The 27,903-nt window shown below is 46.6% G+C and overlaps 1 protein-coding gene across 2 annotated transcripts; it reads left to right on the top strand.

The window, feature by feature from the left end:
• Positions 1-69: 69 nt before the first annotated feature.
• On the top strand, positions 70-9,857 carry TMEM171 (transmembrane protein 171). 2 transcript variants are annotated; one of them, XM_060635561.3, is made up of 4 exons: positions 70-247; positions 3,179-3,894; positions 7,698-7,839; positions 9,572-9,857. In XM_060635561.3, the coding sequence occupies exons 2-4, from the start codon at positions 3,252-3,254 to the stop codon at positions 9,765-9,767; spliced, it is 981 nt and encodes a 326-aa protein (XP_060491544.3). In that variant the 5' UTR covers positions 70-247; positions 3,179-3,251; the 3' UTR covers positions 9,768-9,857. The 2 variants fall into 2 exon arrangements, with proteins under 2 accessions (XP_060491544.3, XP_060491543.3); XM_060635560.3 differs by having other exon boundaries at positions 9,569-9,856.
• Positions 9,858-27,903: the final 18,046 nt, after the last annotated feature.

Genomic DNA, 27,903 nt, shown 5'->3' with positions numbered 1-27,903 from the left:
TCACGTGTCGTGAGGCAGGTTACAAATAGCATGGGGATTAGCAAACCCATCCCGAAAGGAAAGGACTGGTTCAAGGGCAGGGAAAGTTACCAGTTTAATTCCGGTAGACTATTAACAATCGAGAACCCGAAAGGGGGTTCTGTGGTAAGGCGGACCGAGCCTAAGTGTGAGCGCGGAAGGGACAGAGCTGACCTGCCCAAGGCCTGCTTCAGTACTGGAGCTAGGAGCTCCTGCCTGGATGGCTCAGGTATGGAGGACCCTTGTCTCACATTCTAATAGAGCGCAAGTTTCAGGGACCTGGTGTCTCCATAACCCTTTCCTGGTCGGGGAGCTCGCAGCGAGGGACTTGCTCCAGGGACCCCCCCCCCCCCTTCAAGGTCTCCGGAGGGGCAGGAGTGGCACACGCTGCTGGGTAGACTAGCCCTAGACGGCGTCGTGGCCGAAAGCGCGGCCTCAGGAACGCAGGGCCCAGTCCTGCCTGGGCCACCAGCACATCGGAGAGGGCAGCGGGCGAGTCCCCTTCCCGCGTCTCCCTCTGCCCCAACTCTGGGCCCGGGATCCCGAAGGGAACCGGCTCCCTTCCTGCTGCCTGGATCTCGCAGCGCGCAGTTCGGACAGCCAGGAGGAGAACCTCAACTCGCCGCCCCCTACCTCCCACGGCTGTGGGCCAGAGAAGTGGCGGGGGTGCCCATTTTTCCTGGATTCCTTGCGCGCACGGTCACGGGCGTAGAAGCGGCCAGATCTGCCCGCCCCGGGCTCCAAGGCCGTCCCCCGTCCTCCACTGCCGCGCCGGGCGCGTCTGCGGCCCCGAAGGGCAGCACCCGGTGGCGGCCAGCTCCCGCCAGTCGGCCCTGCCCCGCCGCGCCCCCTCTGGCACCGCCTCCTCCTGTAAATACAGTGGCGGCCCGCCCTCCGCGCCCGGACGCGCAGGTGGGAGCGTGCGGTGCCGGCTGCCACAGGGAGGCCGCGCCCAGCCGGGTGCCCACGGCCAGCGCCGCCTCCCAGAGCGCGTTCCCCCAGGCCCGGGCCAGGCTCCCGGGACGCGCCCCGGCGCAGGCAGCGCGCACGCCTGACGAAGCTTCAGGTAAGCGGCTTGGGTCCCCGCGCGGGGTCTGGCGCTGCGCTTTTGGGACCAAGTCTTGGGGAGCGATGCGGCGCCAGCGCCGGAGATCCTGAGCTAAACCTGCAAGGGTGGGAGCCACAAGCGGAACCGCTCGGGGCTGTTGTTGCGCTCCGGCTCCTTAAAACCCACGAAACTACTCCCTGTAAAGACTTTTGGCTGCCCTTGCCTGGATCCCCAGATGCACCCGAGTTTTAGGCTGGGGGAGATGCCGATGATTTGGAAATGTCCTTTGAAAAATTGTGTTGGGGAGGTGGATTCGGCTTTGGGGACATTAAACGTAGGTTGGTATTTAAAAAAGGTTTACTCTTCTGTTAGTGTAGATGTCTTTGTGTCCGTTTGTGAGTGCATGTATACGAGACAGACAGACTACCCACACGCTATTTTGGATGAGGGATTAATACATATGGCAGGTGTTTAGTCCACTAGTCCATGGAAAAGAGCTACAAGTCCAGTTTTAGGCTTCTATTTACTAGTATTTGGGAATTTGCCTGAAGTCATTTGAAGCCTTGTGACTCGCTTCAGAGTTGAAGGCACCAGAAATTCCTGATAGGACTTTGTAACAGAGAATCACCCTTATCACTGGAACCAGCAAAAGAGATTACATGATCTAGATTTCTTTTTCTTCAGTTAGTGCAACCTTGTCTTTAAGTGTTTGTCTCAGCTTATTGCATCTTCATAAATATAGTTTGTCTAGGTCTAAAATGGAAACTTATTTCCCTCCAATATTTCCTTCTCGCCCCAACTTCCTTCTGATTTCAGTGCACATTTTCCTGGAAAAGTACTTCCTAGTGTAAGACTAGCTATTTGCTTTCGTTACCTAAATTAGCTGACCCTCCTTGGGCCTCATTTGGATCTATCAAGATGGCCTTGGCTTTAGAGCCTCAATCTCAATCTCCTTCATATGATCATGGATACAAATGGCACAAAGCATTTTAAGTTTTCTTTCCTTGAGCAGGTAAAAATGGTGTTCACGTTTAGGTTGCCTTTTCCAGTGCCTCAACTTGAAGGGTCCTGGTAAAATATTCCACTCATTAGAGTAAGAAGAGATAACTAGTCAACGTAGTAAACTAGGCAACTTTTTCACAACGGCATAGGGCACCCTTCATATAGGATAATGTAAGCGCGAGGCTTGGTAATCTTGTGGAAGGTACTCTCCCACTTGGTTTCACTGACCCGCTTCTTCCAAAGTCAAGTTCTCTTGCTGTTTAGTGCTCTGTAACTGGTGGTTTTATTGGCTGCTTATTTTTAACTGAGCCTACACCTTTTTTGTGGAAGTGAGAGGCACTTTGGAGGAGGGTGAGTGAGAGGCCATCTGCACGCCTGGGAGGCAAGGCCTCGCCTGACCCACTGTGCCACACACCCCTGGGTCATCCCAGCCCGGTCAGCCAGGCCGGCGCAGCCCCAGTGCCTGTTTGAGAACTCAAGGGGCGAAGTTTGACACAGTTCGCTTAAAATCCACCAAATCCACTCTGTTCCTGAACTGCCTTCCCATTCAATTGAAACTGCTGACCTTGGGCCTCCTGGAGATGTGACAGCCTTAGAAAAGGGCTGGGAATGGAAAGTTGCCACAGTCTAAAACAGGAAATGGAAAGTTAGTTACTGAACGAAAATTTACCGATTTAGAAATGTTCGGAGCAGCTGTGATGAAACGTGGGATGTCTGTAAATCAGAAATAATCCCAGTAGTTCTTCCCTCACTCGCCATTGTTTTTTTGTTTTTTTGTTTTTGTTTTTGCCTGGGGAAGTGAGTTTGTAAGACTCATAACAGGAAAAGCCACGCCCAGTTACGTTTATTGTATGGGTTTTGTTTTTTTAAAGATACTCTTAGGTGCATGGTCATTGCATTTCCTCTTCTTGAGTATCTACATAAAATTACATATTCAAAAGTTTCTGAATGCCGGTGCTTCTGACTCATAAACCAGCTCATTGTTCCCCAGTGTATCCTTTGCATAAAGTTCTGTTCCTATGATTTCATCCTAGTGTGATTTCTGAAATGGCCAGGGCGGGTCAGGAACACCTGTGCCCACTTTAATTTGGTGTTTGGTTACATTTTCAGAGCTGTTGAGACCAACCACCGGAGGAAAGGAAATCCATTCTGCCTGGCTCTGGGGAAGGGGCCTCTTCTGGCCATGTCTCCTGTAGCTGCTGCTGCTGAGCCAGATGGGATCCAGCCAGACAGGAGTGTCAGCAAGGTCATTTTCTTCCTTTTTGTCTTTGGTGCCATCCTGTTGTGCGTGGGAGTCCTGCTCTCCATCTTTGGGTTCCAGACATGCCAATACAAAACCTTCCCAGACTGCAGCATGGTGCTGAAGGTCGCTGGGCCTGCCTGTGCCGCCGTTGGGCTTGGGGCTGTGATCCTGGCCCGCTCCCGGGCACGGCTTCAGCTCCGGGAGGGGCACCTGCGAGGCAGTCAGGCGGACCCCGACCGAGCCTTCCTCTGTGGAGAGAGCCGCCAGTTTGCCCAGTGCCTCATCTTTGGGTTTCTGTTCTTGACAAGCGGCATGCTCATCAGCATACTTGGCATCTGGGTCCCTGGATGTGGCTCCGACTGGGCACAGGAACCCCTGAATGAGACAGACACTGCCGACGTGGAGCCCCAGATCTGTGGATTCCTATCCCTGCAGATCATGGGACCCTTGATTGTACTCATGGGATTGTGTTTCTTTGTGGTTGCCCATGTTAAGAAGAGAAACAACTTGAATGTGGGCCAGGAGGCCTCTGAAGCTGAAGACAGACAGATCCAGAACACGGAGCCCGTCCAGGTCACTGTAGGTAGGTGGCTGTCATTCCTACGCATGCTCATAGCACAGTGGCTGTAGCATCGACTGGGCTGCCCTCGGGTCTGGCCCAGAGTCTCTCTTTTTTGTGTCTCTCTCTTACACACATGTGCACGCATACGCACATGTGCACAGTCCTGCTGCTGTGTTAAGCCCTGGAAGAATCCTTGTACACCTCATCTCCTCCCAGCAATTCCTTATTATTTAGCAAAAGCACTGGGACATTAAGTTGTGACCTTGACTGAGGTCACAGAGCAAATTAAGAGGAAGGTGACAGAAACTGCTAAGGAGAGCCTGGGAACCTTTTGTCACGTTAGAGACCTGCCAAGTGACATGGCACTTTGTGCCGGCCATGCAGACTCTCATCCCTGGCTATCACTGGCTGGTTGTCCTTGGGAAGTCCTTAACCTCTTCCGGCCTTAGTTTACATATCTATAAAATGAGCCTTGCATTGCTGAGATTCCTTGCAGCACTAACATTCTAGGATCCTGTCTGTCCCAAGGCCAGCCATCTTCTATGTTTTGAGGCGGCTTTCTGCAAGGTTTCCCACGTCGTTCTTCGTTTGCTGTCACTTTATCCATGGCTTCAGGATGGAGGCGAAGTTTGGAAATAGTGGCACAGGTGAAACTGAACTGTGATCGCACCTGTCACTTCTTTCCCCCATGGAATGCCCAGCCAGGACTTATGAGTTCTCTGGGTTCTGCAGAACAGATGGAGGAATAGCTCCCAGAGTCGGCCCCCTACAGAACATCAGTAGCTTTTCCTCAGTTTCACACAACCAATGAAAAACCCCACTGCTGTTCAGTTTCACCAATCGCTCTTTTCTTTTTTCAGTTTCCTGCTTTGGAAAGGGAAAAGCTCTGAAGCCGTAGCCTTGACATCTGCAAGGCTCGGCAAAGAGCATGATGGGACAGGAGCAGAGAAGGAGTGTGGTGCACGTTTCTCATGTTCGGGAGGGGGGGGGTCTGGTGGAAGCAGCAGTATTCACGGCAGGGGGTTCCCTGGACTGCCAGCCTCGCATGGCACCGGCCTTGGAGAGCAGGGCACATGGGTTTACAGACACATCCTTGAGCCATGGTTGAAGTTCCCGGCTTATTTGTGTATTTATGTATTTATGGGGGCCACACCAATATCAGTTATACATTAATAATAGCTAACACAGATGCAGGGTTCATCCTGGGACCAAATACCCATCCAAGTGTTCTTCAAGGACCTACTCTGTCAAATTCTTTCACACCTACAACCACCCAATGAGGCAGCCTACTCTTAGTATCTCCACGTTAGAGATGAAGAAACTGAGGCACAGGGATCTCAAATAACTTGCCGAGGGCACAGACCAGCAAGTGGCAGAGCCAGGATCCCAACCCAGGTAGGCGGCCACGCACACACCGTGGCCCCGCGTAGCACTGGTTTTGCCTAGGGTCCTGGGCAGCCGTTACTTGGCTAAAGGGCTTACCCTATGTTGTAGATGTTCTCAGTCCTTTTGGGGAACACGGTGGGTCTAAGTAAACACACGCGTTTGATGCTTACAGTCTTCCACTTACTCGGGAGCATTTCGAGGTATGCCCTTGGGGTTTACTATCGGGGGATCTTTGGGGCTCAGCCTCTCTCCTTGTGGCTGGAGTTGAGGGGCAGCAGAAAGCAGGGCTGCTGGTGCTGGGGCACAGTGACTCCTGGGTGGTCTCATCCTGAGGCTGGCTTTTCCGCTTAACCCTTTCAGTACCATCACCCCTGTGAAAGTCTGGCAGCCTAACTCCTTGTTTTTCTCTCCTTTGATATTATGGGATAGGGTTTAGGTTTTCCGCAGCCATGCCTTTTGGTGTAATTGCTAAGACTCCAGATAGACGTTGTCTGTTGATGCTCAGTTCTGCCTTATGAAGGATTGGGGTGATAAGAGGCAGTCCTTGGCCAAGTCCCAGAATTCAGCTGTTCCTGGAATGGAAGCCCCTCCTCCCCAGACACACGAGATATCCCCGTTGTGGGCACACTCAGTGCCGCATCCAGGATATACAAGCAGGGCTATGAGCTAGGCCTCCCTTGAGGGATGTCTGCTGTCACCTCCCAGAAGACATCAGGTCCTGGGGGACACAGTGAAAGGGAAATCCAGGGGGGACGGGGCTGCTTTCAGGGAGAGCAGGTTGCAAGGGTGGGGAGGGCGGGGAGCCTCCCTTGCAGAGGGAGGACAAGCAGAGGCTTGGACAAGCCCCAGAGACAGCTGGTGGCTTTGAGCACTTCCTTGTTTGCATTGGACAGGTGACCGGCCTGCTCTAGAGGCTTATTCCTGGGGCTTTTGTTCCACACTGTGTAATTAAAGTGCACAGTCAGCCTTACTTCCTCTGACCTACCAAGACCTGTGAAAAAAACTACATGAGGATCCCAAGATAACCATTATATGTTATCAAGTTTAGGTTAGCGACGTACATTTTAAGCTCTAGGCACCATGTGCTCACGGAGGGAGAGAAAGACTTAACACATTTTTGGCAGGGCTAAGTCCGCTTTGGGGAAGCAGTCGAGGTAATACGGCGGAGAGTGGCCAGCCGGGAGTGTTTCGTCCGACACGTGGATCGGTGCCACTTGCCGGTGGCCTGGGCTTTAAGCACCTTCGCGGGTGTGTTAGAGCTGAGTCAGTCTGCTGTGTGACCAGCACACAAGAACCCAGCCCTCCTGCCCGTTCTCTGAGGCAGGTGCAGTTAGGGATGGCCTGCCGGTCACAGATGTGACAGCCCAGGCCCCGAGAGTCTGGTAACTGGCAAATGGCACCCTGGTAGTGGTAACGAACCTTGTCCTGACCTAGACGGGCCTCGGGTCTGCTGCCCGTACAAACCGGTTGCCTCCCTGTGGTGAATCAAAGTCCTCTCTCCTTCACGTTGCCTAAGCTGTCATTTGGTGCTGCCGGCTTTCCAGAGGCTGCCCTCGGACCTCGATTTCAGCAGACCTCTGGTGCTGCCGCAGGGCCAGAATGATCTGGGCAACCCATGTGGGACGTTCTGTATTGGAATTGGAGTACAAGGTAGAGTTTGCATCTGGTTTCCACTGTCTCCTCCCCACAACACGGGATGTGTTCTGGAATGAACAGCAGCAACAGAAAGGCAGACACAAAAACCAAAACCGAAAACAGAAAAACAAGCTTAACTGGAGTGTGACTTTCTCTTGGAAAGCTTGGGTGAAAGGGTGAATAAAAGCTTGTAGAAGGGCGCGCAGCACAGCTTTGGCAGTTGAAAGAGCGGCTGTGGCCTAGCCTGTTGTCATTTGCTCAGAGGCTAACACCGCATGTAAGGAACAAGGCGCCTCATCCAACAGCTCAGTGTCGATGACTCACAATTTCAAATTGAGAAGGAGTAAGCTTTGCAGCAGGAGACAACCCCAGGAAGCGAATGCTTCACAGAAACGCTTTAGCTCAGACTTGCTAGCAAATAGTGGCCCACTGTTTGAAAAAAACTGTGGTAAAATATAGATCACATGAAATGTACCATTTTAAGCGTTTCTAAGTGCACAGAGGCATTACGTACATCCGCGGTGTTTGGAACCATAACCACTACCAAGTTCTAGAAGTTTTTCATCATCAAGAAGAAACCGTCCCCCGTTAAACATTCATTCCAATTCCCCCTTGTCCCAGCCCCTGGCTACATCCACCCTATGTCTCTGTGAATTTGATAGTCCCACTTTTCAATTCTGGAGTTGGCATAGGTGTTTTGACCTTTTACATACATGGGCCAAACGTAACAATTTATTTTGCTCTTGTTGATGTGCTTGCATTTCTTTCTCACCTGTTTTCAACGAAATACTGTCTTTCCTCAGGTGATGCCGTGATAATATTCCCACCTCCTCCACCACCTTACTTTCCTGAATCTTCAGCTTCTGCAGTAACCCGAAGTCCTGGGGCTAACGGTTTGCTTCCGAATGAAAATCCACCTTCGTATTACAGTATTTTTAACTATGGGTAAGACTTTGCGTTTGCACTTCAAGAGTAAGCATGTTTAACCTTCTCGGGTCTGTGGCTAAGCTCAGGCCAAATTAGTTTTAAGGCTGCGGTACAGGAATCAACGTTAGAGGGGGAGGATCTTTTTTGCTGACATGATATCAGAATTATTGCCTTAATAGTAACGGTACCTTTCAGGAAACTGTAGGCAGCACATACGTGAAAAATTGTAAAGGTGGTTATGCCGGGTTAATATGAAGCCTTCTCCAGCTATCTTTATGAGTTCCTAGCATGGGTGAGCCTCCAAATGTTTAACACTTCATCAGCCAGACTGAGCACTGGGACAGGGCTTGCGAGGCCCCCTATGTTAGGCTTTGCCGCTTTAGATCATCGGGAGATATGGGGGTCCCCTAGCGACCTCCAACAGGTACACAGGTTTTCAGTACCTCATGGAGGTACTTGGGTGACTGGCTAAAATCAGCTTGCACCCTGACCTGACCAAGTTTGGCTTCTCTTCTCAATATTCAGTTGTTCCCTGGGCCTCGGAACCTTCTCAGACTGAATGAAGAGATAGATAAGATTCACACTCCCCTCTGCCACGCTCCCCATATGCCACAAATTAGGACGCATACCTGGGGTTAGATTAAACAACATAAATCTAGGTGTTTTTCCTTCCTGCAGAGGGACGCAGCTGAAGGTTTTAGAGACATGGCCATTGGATGCAAGCGGTGGTTGGTGCAGTTCATAATGGGGAAAGGCTGGAGGCGGCCAGACTGGCTGGGAGGCTGACTTTCATGGCCACCGGGATGTCTGGAAACCCCCACTGCTGGGGATGGGCGCTGCCTTACCTCGTCCTTCGTGTTTTAAGGCCCATGTTCTTGTTGTGCTTCAAACTGGGTGGTGAGCTGGAGATCCAACCAGAGATGGATATAGGAACCGTCCTGCAGGGATGAAGGGGAGGTTACGTTCTGGGCATTTGTAGAATTTTGTTAGTGAATTTTTATATTCTTTACTCCAATGATGAACCTCCCCAAGCCCTAAATAAATGTCTATTAACTTAAAAAACGACAACAACAACTCCTACTTGCTACTACCATGATTTCTGTATGCCACAGTCTGGCTTTACTTGCATTATCTCATGTAATTCTCATGGGTAGGAGAGTAGGCACTCTGATCATCCCCATTTTACAGATGAGGATGCCGAGGCTTAGTGAGGTTAAATAACTTGCTCACGATCACACGGCTAGAAAGCGGTGGAGTAGAAATTCAGAGGCAGGTCTGCCTGGTAGAACTCGCTCCAGTAACCACTGTGCTTTACTGCCTCCCTTCAAGTTTTTGGTTTGATTTAATTTTCTATTTGCCTCAGTCTGTCTGCCTTATGCTAGCTGTCCCGGAATACAGAAACAGAGAAGAGTCAGGCAGAGAAGACTAATAACTCTGTGTGTGTGTGTGTGTGTGTGTGTGTGTGTATACTCATTTTGGATGGCACCTATACGTTCCTACCTCGCGTCTTCTCAATGTCAAGGAAAACAAAACAGGGTGAAATTCTCTTAATGTTACAATCAGCTGTAAGGAAAGTAGGGAGTAAGGAATCGAGATGTATCTATAAGAAATACAACATGGAAGAAATTACTCCTGAGATCCTTGCAAATGCTCCTAAAAGCATATAATTAAATGTTTGAAAAGAACCTCATATTTAACGTGTGTCACTATTCTCTCCTTCCTTTCTGTTCTCCTTCCTTCTTTTTAGTAGGACCCCAACTCCTGGGGGCCAAGGTGTGGGCTCTGAGAGAGATTGTGAGTCTATATACACCATTTCTGGGTCTCCTTCATCCGCTGGGATCTCATACACTCCGCATCTCTCCTCTGAACTGCCTCCCAGATACGAAGAAAAAGAAATCGCGGCAACCACATCCTTATCCCCATCTTCTGAGCCTTCCCGACCGTGACTCCAGTTCAATTGTACATAAAATCAATCACTATTTTATATAATTTGTTTTGTAATAAAAAAAAATACAGTGGCATCGGCTCTGTTCTGATTTCCCTGGCTTTTCAGTATCAACATCCGTAGCGAACGTTCTGCACTAAGCGCTCTGGACCACGGGCGAGGCAAAGTGCCCATAAGCTGATTCTCTCATTTAGACCTACTACATTCAACCTGGTAGACGAAGAAACAAAGGTTCCGAGAGGCTAATTAAGTTACCCCGGGTCACACTGCTTCTCAGTGGTGAGGTTGGGTTTTGAACCCATCTAGCTGGGTTCTGAAAGCCAGCCTGTGGCTACCCTGTTTCTGTCAAAGGCTGACCGGAGGCAGCTGTTAATGTTTAGCCTGGCCCATTCTATTTCCAATGTTAACTGCTTCTGAAGCAGAGAAACTAGACGACTTTCCTAAGTTCTTTATTATTTCTTCCTCTTCTTGCCTTCCCTCTCCCCGTCGTCCTTCTTCCTCCTCCTCCTATTCCTCTTTTCTTTCTTCCATTTTGCAAGAAGGTAATTAGGTCGTTTACACCAGGACAGTGACCAGCACGTTGATATCCTGAAGCCTCCTCGTTGTGGAATGACACCGTCAGAAAAGAGATTTCTTGGGCTACTGTGGTAGCTAGATTCCCGTGGAAGGGTGTGCCTTTCTGTTACAACGTATTGGTGCTAGGCTGCCTGGACCACCGACTTTTATTCTTATAAGGCTACTGATGAACAACAGCTTTTGTACTGTTGGGTGCGAAGGTAAGTATTTCATTCTAGGTATAAACCAGAAATCACCACTAAGTATTAGCAGTTCTACCCGGGAGAAAGTGACTTTTGGAACATAAAAATCTGTGGTAACAGCACTGTTGTGATAATGAAATCACGCAAAAACGTGAACTTTTTATGCCTTTACACAAGCCTAACCCCCATAAAAAATCCACATTACCCATGGGGCGCCTGGGTGGCTCAGTCGGTTAAGCATCCGACTTCGGCTCAGGTCATGATCTCATGGTCCGTGAGTTCGAGCCCCGCGTCAGGCTCTGTGCTGACAGCTCAGAGCCTGGAACCTGTTTCAGATTCTGTGTCTCCCTCTCTCTCTGCCCCTCCCCTGTTCATGCTCTGTCTCCCTCTGTCTCAAAAATAAATAAAAGTTAAAAAAAAAAAACATAAAAAAGAAATCCATATTACCCAGCAGTTAGGTGCCTGAAAGCAGAATTTAAGGGCGTTAATGCTCCAGTAGTTCAACCGAAGTCATGACTGATTCCATGGGAATTACCACCACCATAAATCATGGGTACCAGCAATGATCTATTTTTGAATTGGACGTTTATTGAACTACTCTTAAAATTCCGTGTGGTTTTTTTTCCTGGAAGGTTAATTATTCACATTTTAAAATTAGAGCCAAGGGTAGATTATGACCACTTCCTTCTGCTGTTATTTGTTTAAAACGATTAAGCTGAAATTTCTAGGTAGACTTCATACTGAACACGTATGAGTTCTCCTTATATCCAAGACCTTTTAGTGGCTCAAAGCTGGGGTTTGTAACTGGGTATTTTCCCTTTCTATGCTAATATAATTGAAATGCAGTTAGAAATTCTTGGGTGTAAGTCTGACCTTCTAGTTAGGAAGTCTCTTCTACCTCTGTTGTTCTCGGCAGCATTGAGGAAGGTGGAGAATGAAGAAGACAGAGCATTGAGACAGGTCCCCGGGGTGAAGATGTTTATTGAAGGACTGACGTCACAGTGGAGCTGGGGCTAATCATTGAGTCACGGAAGATACATCCTTTGCCTATCCAGGTTCTGGCAAAGGGTGACAGCTTCTGAAAAGCCACGTAGTGGACTGTTACTTGTTTTTTTTCCTGCGTACGTATCAACATTGTTTTAAATCGAGGTAAAATTCACATAACACGAAACGAACCATTTTTCAGGTGAACAGTTCGGTGGCATTTAGTACATTTACCTGTTGCATAGTCACCTCCTCTATCTCACTCCAAAATATTTTTATTACCCCAAAAGGAACCCCACGCAACAGTCACTCCTCGTTGCCTCCCTCCTCCCCAGCCCCCGGCAACCACCAATCTGCTTCTGTCTTGGTAGAGTTACCTTTTCTAGGTATTTCATGATATTTTTCAGATTCATCCACATCATCATCCGTATCAGTACGAGCATCTTTTGGAGTGCCTGTGTGAATTCTTTTGGTCATATACCTAGGAACGGAATTGCTGGACCATGCTGACTTAAATGAAAACCTTTTCGCACAGAGGCTGGACCTTTTCTGTTCCCGCCAGCAAGGTGTGCGAGTTCCAATTCTTCCACGTCCTCACCCATGCTTGTTATTTCTTGTTATTATTATTATCACCATCATCATCATCGCCACCCCGGTTAGTATGAAATGGTACCTCATTCCGGTTTTCGTTTGAATTTCTCCAGTGACCGATAACATGGAACATCCTTCCAAGGGTGTCACTTGTTTTGGAATACCAAAACGTCATCATCAGTGGCATAGAAAATCTCACTCCTGATCTCCCTCCTGTGGTGTCGGGAGGTGTGAAAGCCACCTTCTGGCAAACAGTGACGGGCTCTGCAAGTTCAGGTGGGACGATCCACACAAGGTACACTGTTTCCACGCTGCCTCCATGCCATGAAAACCTCTTCTTGTGGATTCTTCATCTTCTCCCGGGGTCAGTTAAGTGGACTAACCCCTACTAAAACTAAAGCAAATTTTGGACCAGGTAAGGTCCCTTTGCTATTTCTTCACTTTACAAACTAAGGAGGAACGCAGCAGGCAGGCCATGGGAAGCAGCTTTTCAGAGGATGAGAGCTGAGGGGGGAGCAAGGATGTGCTCATCCAATTTATACCCGAGAGGCGGCAGTGGGGTGGGGCGAGGCCCCTGGGACAGGTGTCCTGTGACTGTGTCATGTGACTGTTGGCCTTCTGATTTGGGTACTGGGCAGAGGACTATCGCCATGTGGGTGGTAGATATCCCCTGAAGGGGGATATCATTCCAGGGCAGGTCATAGTAAAGGGATGGATCTAGAGATAGGAAGGGAACCTTGGAAGGTGGCCTTAGGCAGGGAGAAGAGACACGGTAGTCTGGCGGGATCTATGAGGGTCCACATGGATAAGAACCCCTATAAATATTGAAAAGGTTAATGGCCGGGTTCCATTCCAGACTAGGCCAATAAATCCAAATCTCCAGGGGAGTAACATCTATCATCTCGGGATCTGCAAAACACTGCCCATGGGGACCACAGAAACTGCAGACGCAATACCTAGTGGGCCGGATTATCTGGGATTATGAGCCCCTGTGACTTCTATGCCTTCCAGAGAGGCCTGTTTACAGAGCCCGTCCCCGTGCTGAGGGTCCTAAAAGGGAAGGATGTGGGTTTACCATCAGCCCCCAGTGTCGACGGGGACTGCACACGGTCTCTCTAGCCCAGCCTTCTAGGCAGCCCTGCCAGTGATCCGGGAGACAACCCCGAGGGTGTGGGGAGACGACGTCAGAGGCCCTCGCTCCTTTCATGTAGGGAGACTTCCGGTAGTTCCAGACTGGGGGACCTTGGACTCATTTATTAGGGAAGGCATGGGTTTATCTTTGCTTCTTCGTGTTGGATGAAGTCAGGACTGCTGGGTGCCTACAACTGGAAGCATCAACGATGTCTGTCAAGATGAGGCAGAGTGGAGGTAAAAGGTAGCCAGGTTGAAATGGAAAATGCTTGACAATGTCCAAGTGGGAAATAGTAGGAGAACAGTAGGAGTCTTGCTTCCTCCAGGGGCCCCCCAGCCTCTGACGGGTCAGTTACGAGAGCTCCCTGGGCAGTGTGGTAGGCTGGGCTCTGCCCTGCTGCCACGCTGGACATGGGACACCCTGATCCTCCAGCCTCTGCTGTAGGAACTTCTCCAAAGAAGAGACGAGCTGGGAAGCATGCTGTGGGGGTGGTGGGCGGGCCAGAGGGGTGAAATGTCCTCTGACTGTTGGTGGGGAACCATGCATGGTCAGTCTGCTTCATGCCACGCGCACTCCTGGGATCTTGCATAGCTTGGATTCCTGGAGCATCATGCATGCTGCCACCAGCCTGAGGGCCACAACAAGAACAGAGCGGAAGGCTTGCCTGCAGCTTTCCCTAGTAGGAAATGCTTTGCAGGGATGGGGGAGATTCCAGCTGGGTGAAGCATGTGACTGCTTGGAAAGGATATCTGTCCCCCACCTCACTCAGGAGAGTGCCCCTGCCCTGCCAGGGCTGAGATGGGGTCAGTGATTTAACCACTCTGGCTGCTTTCTGGAGGCTGCTTGGGCCTGAAGGGGCCAGAAGTTCGGCAGGGTGAGCGGGGTGGGTAGATGAGCCACCACTGCTGTTGTGTGCCAAACCACTCAGACGACACTTATTTAAAAGCCATGAGGCACTAACGTGCCTCCAAGATTCTCTTCTCAGGCTCTGGAACTTTCCTCCTCCCTCCTGGTGCTCAGGCAGTAAAGTTGCTAGGAAGGAGCCTCCCCACCGGCGGCTCTCTCCTGGGGACCTGCAGGGTTGGGGCAGAAGCCCGGGTCTGACAGGTGCTAGGCCAGGCCAAGCTTCTTCCCTCCTGTGTCTGCTCCCTGCTGCCCTGGGAGCAGTAACAGGTTATCTCAGGTCCCGCTGGTGCAGGCTGGCAGAGCCTGATGTCCTTCACGACGCCTGTGCCCTTTATGGCTGTGCACCTTTGCTAAAGGGACCTTGATGCCCAGTTATATGTGGCCATCGGCTGGTCACTGCTCCGTTCCCGCCCTGGCCCATTTCAGGGGTGCCCTTCAGCCCCAGAAGGGAACTAGAATCACAGTCCAGCTCCTAGAAGTGTCTCCTCTTTACATAGTAGATTCCTGGCTTTGGGATTCTTTCTCCATTTGAATTGTCATTCGGTATTACTACTAATGAAACTAACGAATAAACTGAAAGATTTTTGAAGTTTTTTAAATCCTTAAAATTGATTTCGCTAAGCACAAATGTAAATTTAGAGCAGTACATTGGAAGTCACTTAAATAATTATTTTTCTTTGTATCACTAATTTGATATACAATTTGGGTCACTAATCTCCATTGACATTTAGGGTTAGTTTTTTTTTTTTTTTTAACTTTATTATATTTGAGAGACAGAGACGGTGCATGAGCAGGGGAGGGGCAGAGAGAGAGGGACACACAAAATCTGAAGCAGGCTCCAAGCTGTGAGCTGTCAGCACAGAGCCCTATGCAGGGCTCAAACTCACAAACCGTGAGATCATGACCTGAGCCAGAGTTGGACACCTTAACCAACTGAGCCACCCAGGTGCGCCCAGTTTTGTTTTTTAATTCAGTTTTTGAACACGTAAAGCATATACTATATTAAGAGGTGTGCATCGAAAAGTCTTGGTTGTATCCTTTTTCTCACCTACCCTTTTCCATCAACCCCATCTAGGTCATTATTCCTTCCGTTAGTTTCAGCTGTCTCCTTCCAGTGTTTTTTTTATTTTTATTTTTATTTTTTAACGTTTATTTGTTTTTGAGACAGGGAGAGACAGCATGAACGGGGGAGGGTCAGAGAGAGAGGGAGACACAGAATCTCAAACAGGCTCCAGGCTCTGAGCTGTCAGCACAGAGCCCGACGCGGGGCTCGAACTCACGGACCGCGAGATCATGACCTGAGCCGAAGTCGGATGCTTAACTGACTGAGCCACCCAGGCACCCCTCCAGTGTTTTTTTTTGTTGATATATATTTTGCAATACATATTTATATATATGTTTTATATATGAATACGAATACATATTGCAAAATATGTACCAATATATACGGTATAAAATACTATAGCATGTAGTTTACGATATGCTAATTTTATAGATGTGTATATATATATGTACACACAACACACACACACAAACATACACTGCTCTGCATCTTGCTTTTTTCATCTAACAAGGTCTCGTGACAATGACTCCATACGTAGGGATCTTTCTCCTTTTTTGGTACAGCTACATGGCCCCCTCGTGTGTGAATACACTGTAGTTTATTCAACCATTCCTCTAATTATGGACATTTAGATCGTTTCTAATCTTCTAATGTTAGAGATAATATCACAGTGAATGACCTTGTGCTTACAGTGCTTGTGACCAGAGAAGGTATGTCTTCAGTGCCAGCCTCGAGGAATGGTGCCATTCTCAACAGTCAATGCATAGGTCATTGTGTTAGATGCTGCCACATTTTCCTCCACGAGGTGTGTGCCCTTCTATACTCTGATCGGCAACATACACAGGCGCCTATTTCGTTACCACTTCAACACCAGAATGTGTTACCCAAATCCAACTTTTGGATTTTGGCCCATCTGAAAGGTGAGAGATCCTATTTCAGGGCAGTTCTAATTTACATTTCCTTGTGAGTGGAATTGGGAATTTTTTCAAATATCAAGAGCTTTTTGAATCTTCTTTTCTGTGAACTATTTCCGTACGTTGCCCATTGTTTCCTGGGTTCTAGCCTAACTGAAAAAAAATTTTTTAACTCAAATCTTTGTTGATTCGAGCAAAGTCACTTTTCATTCTTACCTTCCACAGAGATGTCAGATACGAACTCCATCAACAAGGAGTCATCATTAGGACTGTACTCTGCTCCCTCATTCCCAAACTCACTCTAATCCAAAAAGTACTCGTGATCACTTACATTTTAACCTGCTCTCGTAGTTCCTGTTGAGTTGACTGGGGTAATTTGGCACCAAAGCATCGTTTCATTATTTTTCAAAATCATGGCCAGTCAGTTGATTCTGTTGGAACATGGTGTTAATGAAATAAAGGTGCTGGTTCTGATACCCATATGTGCCGTTGGCTCTACATTTAGAAAAGCTGTTCCCCTGCCAGGAGTGGGGCTGCCCAGCTGCCTTCCATTCAGACAGAAGTCTCAAAAGAACACTCTGTGGGTAAGGAAGGGGCAATGGCGTCATCTCCAAGCATAGTACCCCCGGGGGAGTGGATGCCCCAATTCCTGATTCTTTGGAAGCTCGGTGTAGGTTTCTGCCTGGGAATTTCACTGTGAGGTCAGCAGCCAGTTGAGAAGACACATGCGTCAAACGGGACAGCACGCACAACCCTGCATGGTGTTGTTTTCAAGCTGGCTGCCTCAACTGGAGTGGCACAGGGGGCTCACTCAGTAGCAGTCCAGAACTGTGTGCAAAGCCCCTGTAATAGTTACCTGTTGCCACATAACAAATTACCCCAGGACAACAAGCTTACCATGACAATAAAAATATATTGTCTCTCGTGTTTTGGTGGGTCAGAAATTCAGGAGCAGTTCAGCTGAGTTGCTTGGGCCTATGGCCTCTCTTGAGGTTGCAGTCAAGATGTCAGCCGGGGTTACAGGCCTCTGGCATGACTTGACAGGGGCTGACGAGCCCAATTCTGAGATGGTCTCTCATAGGGCTGATGCTGGCTGTTGTCGAGAGGCCTCAGTTCCTCTCCACGGGGACAGCCACAGGGCTGCTGGAGTGTCTTTGCAATGTGATGCCTGCCTTCCCTCAGAGCAAGAGATTTCAGAGAAAGCCAGGAGGAAGCTTCAGTGCTTTTCAGGATCTCGTCTTGACTCCAAACGTCATCATGTCTGGCCCATTCTGTCTGTGAGAAGCAAGTCACTGGGGCCGGCCCACACTCAAGGAGAGAGGAATTAACTCCACCTTTTCAAGGGAGGTGTCTCAGAGAATTTGTGGACATATTTTTAAATCGCCACTGTCCCTGAGGCCAAGAGGCTTCTTCTCCCATACCTAAAGGGCTGCCTGACCCCTGGGCTGTAAGGCGTGTCTGCCTTTCTGGTAAGTCCTGGGAAATGCAGCCACCTCCCAGGTGGATGGCTCCCCACCCCTTAGGAAGGGACTTTCATCACATCTACTTTCCTTTGACCTATTTTTAACAATGGAACTGGTTAAAAATGCAGGTTGGACCTCACCAAGAGATTCTTTCTATTTCACTGAGTCTGAGGGGCTGGTGAATTTTTACAGCTACTTCCGATCAAGCAAGCCCTTTGGCCCTGGCCCAGAAAGACAGAGTGAGGCATTGGCTTTTCAGCACTGTGGTTTCTGTCACCCAACAGTCCTGTCCTGTCCTGCCCCACCCCACTGAGGGCAGGCTGGACCACCTCACTGGGCCTTTCAGGGCACTCAGAGATGCACATGGCAAAGGGTGAGCCCACGACGGATCCCCAATGGATGGAGGAGGAATGGGTGAGCAGAGGAATTCATCAGTCATCGAAGCACCGTTGTACTGATTTTGACGATGCTTTTTTAGAAGTGAATCTTCCCAATATTACCTAAGACAAATTCTTGCCAAAACACATTTACCCTTTCATGAAGCTTCTTGACCTAATTATTAACAATTTATTTAAAACACACACACACACACACACACACACACACACACACACACACACACACCACACACAGGGGATGAAGGAACGTGTCACACAATACCTTGAGAAAATAACTACATGCACCCAGAATTGGGGGAATTCAATAAGATGACTGGCTTGGACACTTGAAAGAGTCTATGTCATGCAGGGAAAAACAGGCCAAGGTCCTGTTCTAGATCAAAGGCTGCCAAACTATGACCCACGGGTCAGCGGTCTATTTTTGTAAATAAAATTTTATTGGAACGCTGTCATGCTTATTCGCTTACGTAGTGTGTGTGGCTGCTTTTGTGCTAGTGACACAGTTGAGTGATTGCAACAGAAACAGTGTGGCCTACAAACCTGCAGTGTTTACTCTCCTGCCCTTTCAGAAAAAGTTAGCTGACCCCTGTTCTAAATTAAGAGACCAGTGACTCTTGTACTCCAACCAATGACAGAGTAAGTAGTCCTGGCTGGCCACTCTGTCACACACAATTAGAGCAGCAGATGAGACATATTAAATAATTGTTCTCAGACGTGAAATGATTGGCAGCACAGGGCTGGGCTTTCTGAGAGAAAGGAAACAAACAAAGTGAGTCTACAGTCATCCAGGCTTCCTACCAGAGGCATTTGCATTTCCCAACCCAGGGAGGGGGACACAAACAGAATACAGAGTTCTCACAGAGCTGACGAGACAGATCATTGGAGAGTGGGGAGGCTGAGGCAGCCGGAATTTCCACCAGTGAATATTTTTTGAGGAAGAAACTAACCAAAGAAGGGGTTTCGGGCCACGGGATCCTCTCTGAGTCTTTGGCTAAATACCAGGTTGTGCATGTGTCTGGGGGAGACAGCACCAGCCTGTCCAAAAAACCACCATCCAGGAAAGAAAGGGTACCGTGGAGCCCATAACAACTCCTGGAGCTCACACAGAGTTGGGAGATGATTGAGTTTTGACCAGCCAGAGGGGAAAGGCCTCACAGAACACCAAGGACTTTGAGTAGACTATCAAAAAGGCCACACCTCAGGATTAGGACTAACTAGCTACTCTAGATCTATCTCAACGAAGCTTAAAAGTAAGTCTTCTGGGCGCCTGGGTGGCTCAGTCGGTTGAGCGTCTGACTTGAGCCCAGGTCGTGATCTCACAGTGTTTGAGCCCCGCGTTGGGCTCTGTGCTGACAGCTCAGAGCCTGGAACCTGCTTTGGATTCTGTATCTCCCTCTATCTCTACCCCTCCCCTGCTTGCGGTCTGTCTCTGTCTCTCAAAAACTAAAGTAAAACATTAAAAAAAAAAAAAAGTAGGTCTTCAAAGAATCAAGTTAATCCATGTATAAATTAACTATCCGTGAAAACAAAACTTAACCATATTTAAAGAGGACAACAAGGATAGATACCTTTGACTCTTTATTCCAAGTTTACCAAGAACTTTAATCATGAATGGATTTTTTGAGTTTTGTAAAATGATTTTTTCTGAATCCTTTTCTTTTTCTGTAATAAACTTTTTGGTAAATGACCAAATATTTCCCACCTAAGATCAGAAACAAGGAAGGAAGTTTTCTTTCACCATTTCTAGTGAACGTTCTGCTGTGGTCCTAGCCAGTGCAAACAGGCAAGGGAAGAAAGAGCCCACACATTGAAAAGGAAGAAGTAAAACATGGTTGTGAACATAGAAAACCCTCAGAATTTCACAGAAAAGCTACGGAAACCAAAAAGTGAATCTAGTAAGGACGGAAAACACAAGGTCAATATACAGTAAGCAACTGTATGTCTGTATTTCAGCACAAACAAGTGGGAAATGAAGTATTATTTACAATGTCAAAAAATGTTTCAGATAAATTTATATATAAATGTATATATGTGTACACACACATAGTGTACTGAAAACAACAAAACACTGTTGAAATTGAACAAGCTCTAAATGAATGGACAGATTTTCCATGTTCAGAGATTCAAAGAATCAATGTTGGCAAAATGTCAGTTTTCTCCAGTGATTTATAGATTCAAAGTAAACCCACTTACAATCTCAACAGGCATTTAAAAAAATAAAAACCAGGAAGCTTATTATAAAATTTATATGAAAATGTAAAGGACCAGAAGATTTAAAATAATTCTGGAAAAGAACAAATGTGGAAGGCTTACACGTTGATTTCAAGAGCTACTATAACACCTTGGTAATTGTTGTGATATTGGCATGGGATAGACAATGGGTTAGAGTCCAGAAGTAGATCCATATATCTATGATCAACTTATTTTGCATGTTATTTTTCTTCTTTTTGAGAGAGAGAGAGAGAGAGAGATAACATGAGTGGGGGAGAGGAGCAGAGGGAGGGATGGGGGGAGAGAGAGAGACAGAGAGAGAGAGACAGAGAGAGAGAGACAGAGAGAGAGAGAGAGAGACAGAGAGACAGAGAGAATCCCAAGCAGGCTCCATGCTTAGCATGGATCCTGATGTGGGACTCAATCCCATGACCCTTGGAGTATGACCAGAGCTGAAGCCAAGAGTAGGATGCTCAACAGACTACGCCACCCAGGTGTCACCAATTTATTTTTTTAAGGTAATCCAATGGGAAAAATATATTCTTTTCAACAAATGGTGCTAGAAGATATGGATATATGTATGAAAAAATTCCTAACTCCTGTCTTACACTATATATAAAAATTAAATGGATTATAGGGCTACATGTAAAAGCTAAAACTACAATATTTCTAGAAAAAACAAAGAAGAAAATCATTCTAATCTTGGGGTAGGCAAGGGTTTCATAGACAGGATATAAACAAAGTACCAATCTTAAAAGAAAATATTGATAAATTGGACTTTATCAAAAATAAAAACTTCTCCTCAAAACACACCATTAAGAAAATGAAAAGCCCAAGTCATTGGAGGAAAATATTAATCACACATAAAACTGGGGCGTTTATGGGGCAATAATGCATAAAACTGAGCCTGGGTGGCTCAGTCTGTTGAGTGTCTGATTCTTGATTATGCCTCAGGTTATGATCCCACAGTTGTGAGATCAAGCCCTGCAGTGGGCTCCATGCTGAGTATGGAGCCAGCTTGAGATTCTGTCTTAGTCTCTGCCCCTCTCCCTAGCTTGCACTCCCACTCTCTCTCTCAAACAAACAAACAAACAATAATGAATAAACCTGGCAAAAATGCATAGGTACACATCAGTAACGAATAACCCAAGTTTTAAAGGGCAAATATTTTAACAGACGGTTGACCTTTGAACAACATGGGGGCTGAGACGCCATCCCCTGTGTGGTCAAAAATCTGTGTATAGCATTTGACTCCCCCAAAACTTAACTACGATAGCTTATTGTTGTTGACCCGAAGCTTTAACCCATAACATCAACAGCCAATTAACACATATTTTGTATGTTATATGTATTATGTACTGTATTCTAATAATACAGTAAGCTAGAGAAAAGAAAATGTTAGGAAAATCATACGGAAGAGAAAATGCATTTACTATATTGTAAGAAATCTGCATAAACGTGGACCTGCCCACTTCAAGCCCATGTTGTTCAAGGGTCAGCTGTACTATATATATGAGCGATAGACACATGAGAAGATGTCCAGCTTCCCTAGCGATCTGAGATGTACAAATTAAACCGTGCTAATGTTTAAAAAAAAAGATTAAAGAAAAAAAAAGGGGGCGCCTGGGTGGCTCAGTCGGTTGAGTGTCCGACTTCGGCTCAGGTCATGATCTCGCAGTCCGTGAGTTCGAGCCCTGTGTCAGGCTCTGGGCTGACAGCTCAGAGCCTGGCGCCTGCTTCGGATTCTGTGTCTCCCTCTCTCTCTGCCCCTCCCCTGCTCATGCTCTGTCTCTCTCACTCTCACAAATAAATAAATGTTAAAAAATTTTAAACTACCCTGAGATCACTACACACCCCATAAAATGCCAAAAAGCAAAAGATAGTATTAAGCACTGGTGAGGATGTAGAGAAACTAGAAGTCTCATATGTTCCCAGTAAGAGCGTAAAATGTTGAAACACTTTGGGAAACACTTCAGCAGTTTCTTATAAAGTTAAACGTTCATTAACTACATGATCCAGCAATCCTACCTCTAGATTTTTACCCAAGAGAAATGAAGACATAGGTCGACAAAAAGACTCATACATGGATGTTCATAGTAGCTAATCATAATAGCTTAAACCTCAAAATAATCCAGATGTTCAGCAATGGGTGGATGGATAAACAAACGGGTAATATTCATATAATGGAATATTACTCTGCAACAAAAAGGTACAAACTACTCCTATACCCAACAATATGGTGGATTTCAAAAATATTATGCTGAGCAAAAGAAGTCAGATACATAAGAATATAAGCTGTATTAGTGGACTTCTGAAGTTCTTGATCAGGCAGAGCTATCTACAGTAATAAAATTCAAATCAGTGGTTGCCTGGGCCAGGGTGGGAACGGGTGATTGGTTGCAAAGGTGGCATGAGGGAACATTTTCTTTTTTTTTATTAAAAAAATTTTTTTAATATTTATTTATTTTTGAGAGACAGAGAGAGACAGAGCATGAGCAGGGGAGGGGCAGAGAGAGAGGGAGACACAGAGTCTGAAGCAGGCTCCAGGCTCTGAGCTGTCAGCACAGAGCCCAACATAGGCTTGAACTCAGGAAACATGAGATCATGACCCGAGCTGAAGTCGGACGCTCAACTGACTGAGCCACCCAGGTGCCCCAGGGAACATTTTCTATATTTTGTTTGGAGTGGATGTTGTAAAGGTGTGTGTGTGTGTGTGTGTGTGTGTGTGTGTGTATTTCTTTTAAAAAAATGTTTATTTATTTTGAGAGAGGGAGAGAGAGAGAACGCATGTGCATGCTCATGAACAGGGGAGGAGCAGAGAGGGAGGGAGACAAAGAATTTCAAGCGGGCTCTGTGCTAACAGCACAGAGCCCAATGTATGGCTGGATCTCATGAACTGTGAGATCATGACCTGAGCCGAAACCAAGAGTTGGATGCTTAACTGACTGAGCCACCCAGGCGCCCCATATATATTTCAAAAATATATATATATATATTTATTCCAAAACTCATCAAACTGCACACTTAAAATGGATGTGTTAAAATTACGTTAATTTTACATCAGTAAAAACTTTTAAAAAGTAGACTAAAAAGAAATAATGACAAACTGTAATGTGTCAATCTCAGCTGAATTCTAATTTAGTGAAAACAAAGCTATAAAAGATTCTTAGGATGATTGGGAAAATTTTAATAGGGCATGGCTCTTAGATAATATTACAGAATGATTGTTAATCTTCTTAGGTATGATCATGTTTTTGTGGTTGGAGAGAAGCATGTCCTTATTCTTAGGTATATTCTTAGCTGAAGTATTTAGGATCAAAATATCATGACGTCTACCACTTACTTTCCAATGGTTCAGTAAGAACAAAAACACGTACCCCTTTCTTACATAATACACAAAAATAAACTCAAAATGGATTAAAGACCCAAATGTAAGACCTGAAACCATAAAACCTCTAAAAGGAAACAGGCAGTAATTTCTCAGGTATCTGCTGAGCAACACCATCTCCTCAGGCAAGGGAAACAAAAGCAAGGTATTGGGACTACATCAAAATAAAAAACTTCTGTACGATGAAGGGAGCCATCACCAAAAAGAAAAGGCAATCTACTAAAGGGGAGAAGATATTTGCAGATGACATATCTGACAAGGTGTTAACATCTAAAATATATACAGAACTTACACAACTCAATACCAAAAACCCCCAAACAATCCAATGAAGAAATGAGCAGAGGATCTCAACAGGCATCTTTTCAAAGAAGATATCCAAATAGCCAACATGCATATGAAAAGATGCTCAACATCACTCATCATCAAGGAAATACAAACCAAACCCACAATGAGATACTGGCTTCCATCTGTCAGAATAGCCAGTATAACAAAGTCAAGAAATAACAAGCACTGGTGAAGATGTAGAGAAAAAGGAAACCCGAGCACTGCTGGTGGGAATGTAAATTGATACAGCCACTCTGAAAAACTGTATGGAGGTTCCTCAAAAGATTCAACATAGAAATGCCATAGGATCCAGTAATTCCACCAGTGGCTATGTGCCCAAAGAAAACAGAAACGCTAATTTGAAAAGATATATACACCCAGATGCTTACTGTAGCATTAATTACAATAGCCAAGATATGGAAGCAGCCCAGTGTCCATTGACAGAGGAGTGGATAAACATGTGGTATACACACACAATGGAATATTATTCAGCCATTAGAAAGAATGAAATCTTGCCATTTGCAACAGGGATGGAACTTGAGGCTATAATGCTAAGTGAAAGCAGTCAGACAAAGACAAATATCATATGACTTCTATGTGGACTCTAAAAAACAAAACAAAACCAGACAAAACATAGGAACAGACTAATAAATACAGAGACCAGAGGGGAGGTGGGGTGAGAGGGTGGGTGAAACAGGTGAAGGAGATTATAACTTCCACTCTAAAATAAATGAGGCACAGAGATGAAAAGTGCCACATAGGGAATATGGGAGTCAACAATAGTGTAATAAGGCTGTATGGTGACAGCTGGTGACTACACTTACCGTGGTGAGTGCTGAGTAATGCACAGAATTGTTTTTAAAAATGCACACAAAAACAGCGAGATGAAACAGACCTGGCAGATATTAATAATTGCTGAAGAAGGTGGGGGGGTGGTATATAGATTTTCACTGCAGTTGCCACGTTTCTGACTTTTCAGCATTACATAACAATAATCATAACAACAATAACAACAACCACTGGGGGTTGGGGGGGGGGGTGGGGAAGCTAATGTTGAGGTGTTATGGTTTCCTCTTAAGTCTACAAGTTTTTCTTAGACCCAGATAGATACTTATGAGGACAGGGCGAGACTCGTGATTTTCTCTGAATTCTTCTGCTTGTTTTTGAACAGAATCCCAGCAACAAAGAGCATTATGAATACCTGTTTGCCTTCTGGCTTCTTTGGCTGCTCGCTGGTGCAGGGAGAGTCTCAAAACGTGTGTCAGGAGCACCAGGGCTGGGGCCACCTCTCTGCTGGCCTTGGCAGGAGGGAGGTGAATGGTTAACCCACCCTGCATTGTTGAACCTTCTCTGAGCCTGCACGGGGCTCTCCCTGCAAGTCTTACAGCAAATGCAAATGCATGGCGAGGGGAACAAGGCCCAGGTGACCCTGTTTGTTAAACAGCGAAAACCTGCTTTACACCGGCACCTTATATAAGGCTACACACGTCTTACAAAAGGCTACATTTCGGCATAAAAATGCCTCCCTAGGACCTACCCTGACACACTGCCCAGGGCTTTGGCAAGTGAGGTCCTGGAGATGGTGAGGGAAGGGTAAGAAATCTGGAAGCTCTTTCTCAGCAAAGCGTGCCTTTCACAAGTAGGGGGAGGAGCCAGCGAAGAGAGGAGAGCAGAGTCTCAAGGGGAGGAGTCTGTGCCTTCTCAGGTGCTGAGGTGCCATAGATGGTGTGAGATGTTACAGAACCGCCCCCGCCCCTCCCCCGCCCCGCGCCGGAAGTTAAGGGCTGTAGAAAGTTTCCTGGATCAGACTGTCGGGGCCAGAGAAATTTCCCCTGGAATGGTGGGGGTGGGGGTGGGGGTGGGGGAGGGAAGTGTAGGGATTATTCAGGAGGGAGGATATGGAGGCACACTGTGCCAACGATTTTTCGCGAAGTTTGGGGCAATAGTTGGATGGCTGTGGAAGACAGCATGAGGTAGGGAAGAAAGGAGAGGGTTTTAGTGTCTGGAGATCGGTGGGGAGAGGCTAGGTAGGGGGAGACAGGCTAGTTAAGGGAAGAGATAAGATTATAACCCAGGTGGAAAGGGGCTTAGCAAGAAGAGACTTCTCTGAGATAGAGGGAAGGCAACGGTGGGGGGTGGGGGAGCTGCCACAAAGATATGGGGTGTTTTGAAATAGTGAGTAAGATACCAGCATCACTCAGCCAGTTGCCCACCACACATTGTACTTGCCCAGCTTTGGAGTTGAGTGACTTCTTTGGTAACATCGTACTGCATATTTGAAAGTTGCTAGGAGTAAATCCATCACAAGAAAAAAAATTGTAACGATGGATGGTGATGGATATTAAGGACACTTATTGTGGTGACCGTTTTGCAATGTACACAAATGTCATATCATTATGTGGCATGCCTGAAACGAATATAATGTAGTGGATCAGTTATACGTCAATAAAACAAGCAAAAAACCTAAACCTCATTTTCGCGTAGATGTGGATCTTGGCCTCCTTCTAGTCAGTTAATTCAGGAAGAAAGTCTGAAGGAAGAGGAGGGAATAAAGAAAAACATATGAGGAGTCTGAGATGGCGAATAAAGTTAAGCCGCGAAATGACTGAAAGGCATAGAAAAAGTAGCAAAGCAGAGAAAGATACCAAGGAAGATCACATGCAATCTCCCGGAGAGATGGACAGTTAGGTCGTCCACGCACACCGACCCTTCTGTGGCAAAGCAGACTGGGAGTGTGCCTCTGGGTGAATCGCCGACTTTCCTAGATAATACCCTCCTTTAGGGTCTTTTCAGTTTCTTGCTGTGGTCTCCTTGCAGGGCTGTGAAAAAGTCACAGGCCTGTAGCCATTGGAGCCAACTCATGTATTTTGGTCCTGAACACCTGCTTGAAAAGTTTCTAACTTGACTGGGATCCATTCTCGTTGGGAAGAGACTGGCAGAGCAGGAAGATAAAATTTTATTTTACAGCTTGACTTCCTTTGCGCAAAGCCCCAACTTGTGCATATGTGAAAATGAATAAGAAAGGCTCTGGGACAAAATGGTACTTGGATGCAGGCTGTAGCAGGGTCTTGCTCCCGTGGGGTATGGCCGACAGGCTCAAAGGCAGATGTCCAAATAGATTCTGTTTGGGGCTCAGAGGTAGTGATTGCCTGGAGGGAGGCGCTTTAGAGTAGACATCAGACTGGGCTTCTCCTGCCTATGGCTGATGCTAACTGAAGGGTAATGAGGCCAGCAGAAGGCTCTTGTCATTCCTGTAGAGCCATTTTTACCATTAGGAGGTCCCTCTGGTGGCTGCCGAAAGTAACACCTCATGGTTCGGTTATCAATATTTGGGGCTGTAATAGGGCTTCCTTCCAGAAACACACAAATAAGAGAAATAATATTGCCCTCTGAGAGTTAAACCTTAAAAAAAAAAAAAAATCGGCTCAACACTTATTGGACAGAACAGAGATAAGCAAATTTACTGTAGCAGACAGACTGCTTCTCCGGTGTGTAGAGAATACAGCATGCATCCCGGGAATATGTGCCTTTTACACACTGTTCCCACCTTTGGAATGTCCTTCCTTGTGTCTTCTGGCTACCAAAATGCTACCGCCTTTGGAGTCTCCGTTGAAATGCCACCTCCCCGTGTATATTTCTTTCCTGATTCTCCAAGTCAAAATCAAGCACCCCTTTCTCTACATTCCAGAATTAGGTTTTTAACTTTGTTGTCGTTCTTATTGAATTCTATCTTCGAGTAGAGTTTGTGGTTACTTGTAAGTCCTCCCTACTACAATATAAATTCCTTGACTGTAAAAGCCAGGCCTTATTCCACACTTTCTGTGTATCATGGGTCGCCAATAAATGCCGTTAAATGAAGCTAATAGCCAATCACAAAAAAATCACACATAGATTTCAGTTGAAAGTGCACAATTGTTACTTTCCCCGGAAGTGTGTCCTGGGTTGGGATCTCCAGAAATACCGTTGAGTGGGGGATTCTTAGTTAAGGAAGTACTTACACGGGGA

The sequence above is a fragment of the Panthera onca genome, chromosome A1, assembly GCF_046562875.1.
Source record: "Panthera onca isolate mPanOnc1 chromosome A1, mPanOnc1 haplotype 2, whole genome shotgun sequence".
Classification (NCBI taxonomy): domain Eukaryota; kingdom Metazoa; phylum Chordata; class Mammalia; order Carnivora; family Felidae; genus Panthera; species Panthera onca.
The sequence above is the reverse complement of the archived record's forward strand: the minus strand, read 5'-3'. Positions and strand labels throughout refer to the sequence as shown.

Excerpts from the sequence above, each read along its gene's own strand:
- TMEM171 (XM_060635560.3), top strand. The coding sequence starts at position 3,252 with ATGTCTCCTGTAGCTGCTGCTGCTGAGCCAGATGGGATCCAGCCAGAC. Across the intron at positions 3,895-7,697 it reads GCCCGTCCAGGTCACTGTAG|GTGATGCCGTGATAATATTC; the intron begins GTAGGTGGCTGT and ends GTCTTTCCTCAG. Across the intron at positions 7,840-9,568 it reads TACAGTATTTTTAACTATGG|TAGGACCCCAACTCCTGGGG; the intron begins GTAAGACTTTGC and ends CCTTCTTTTTAG.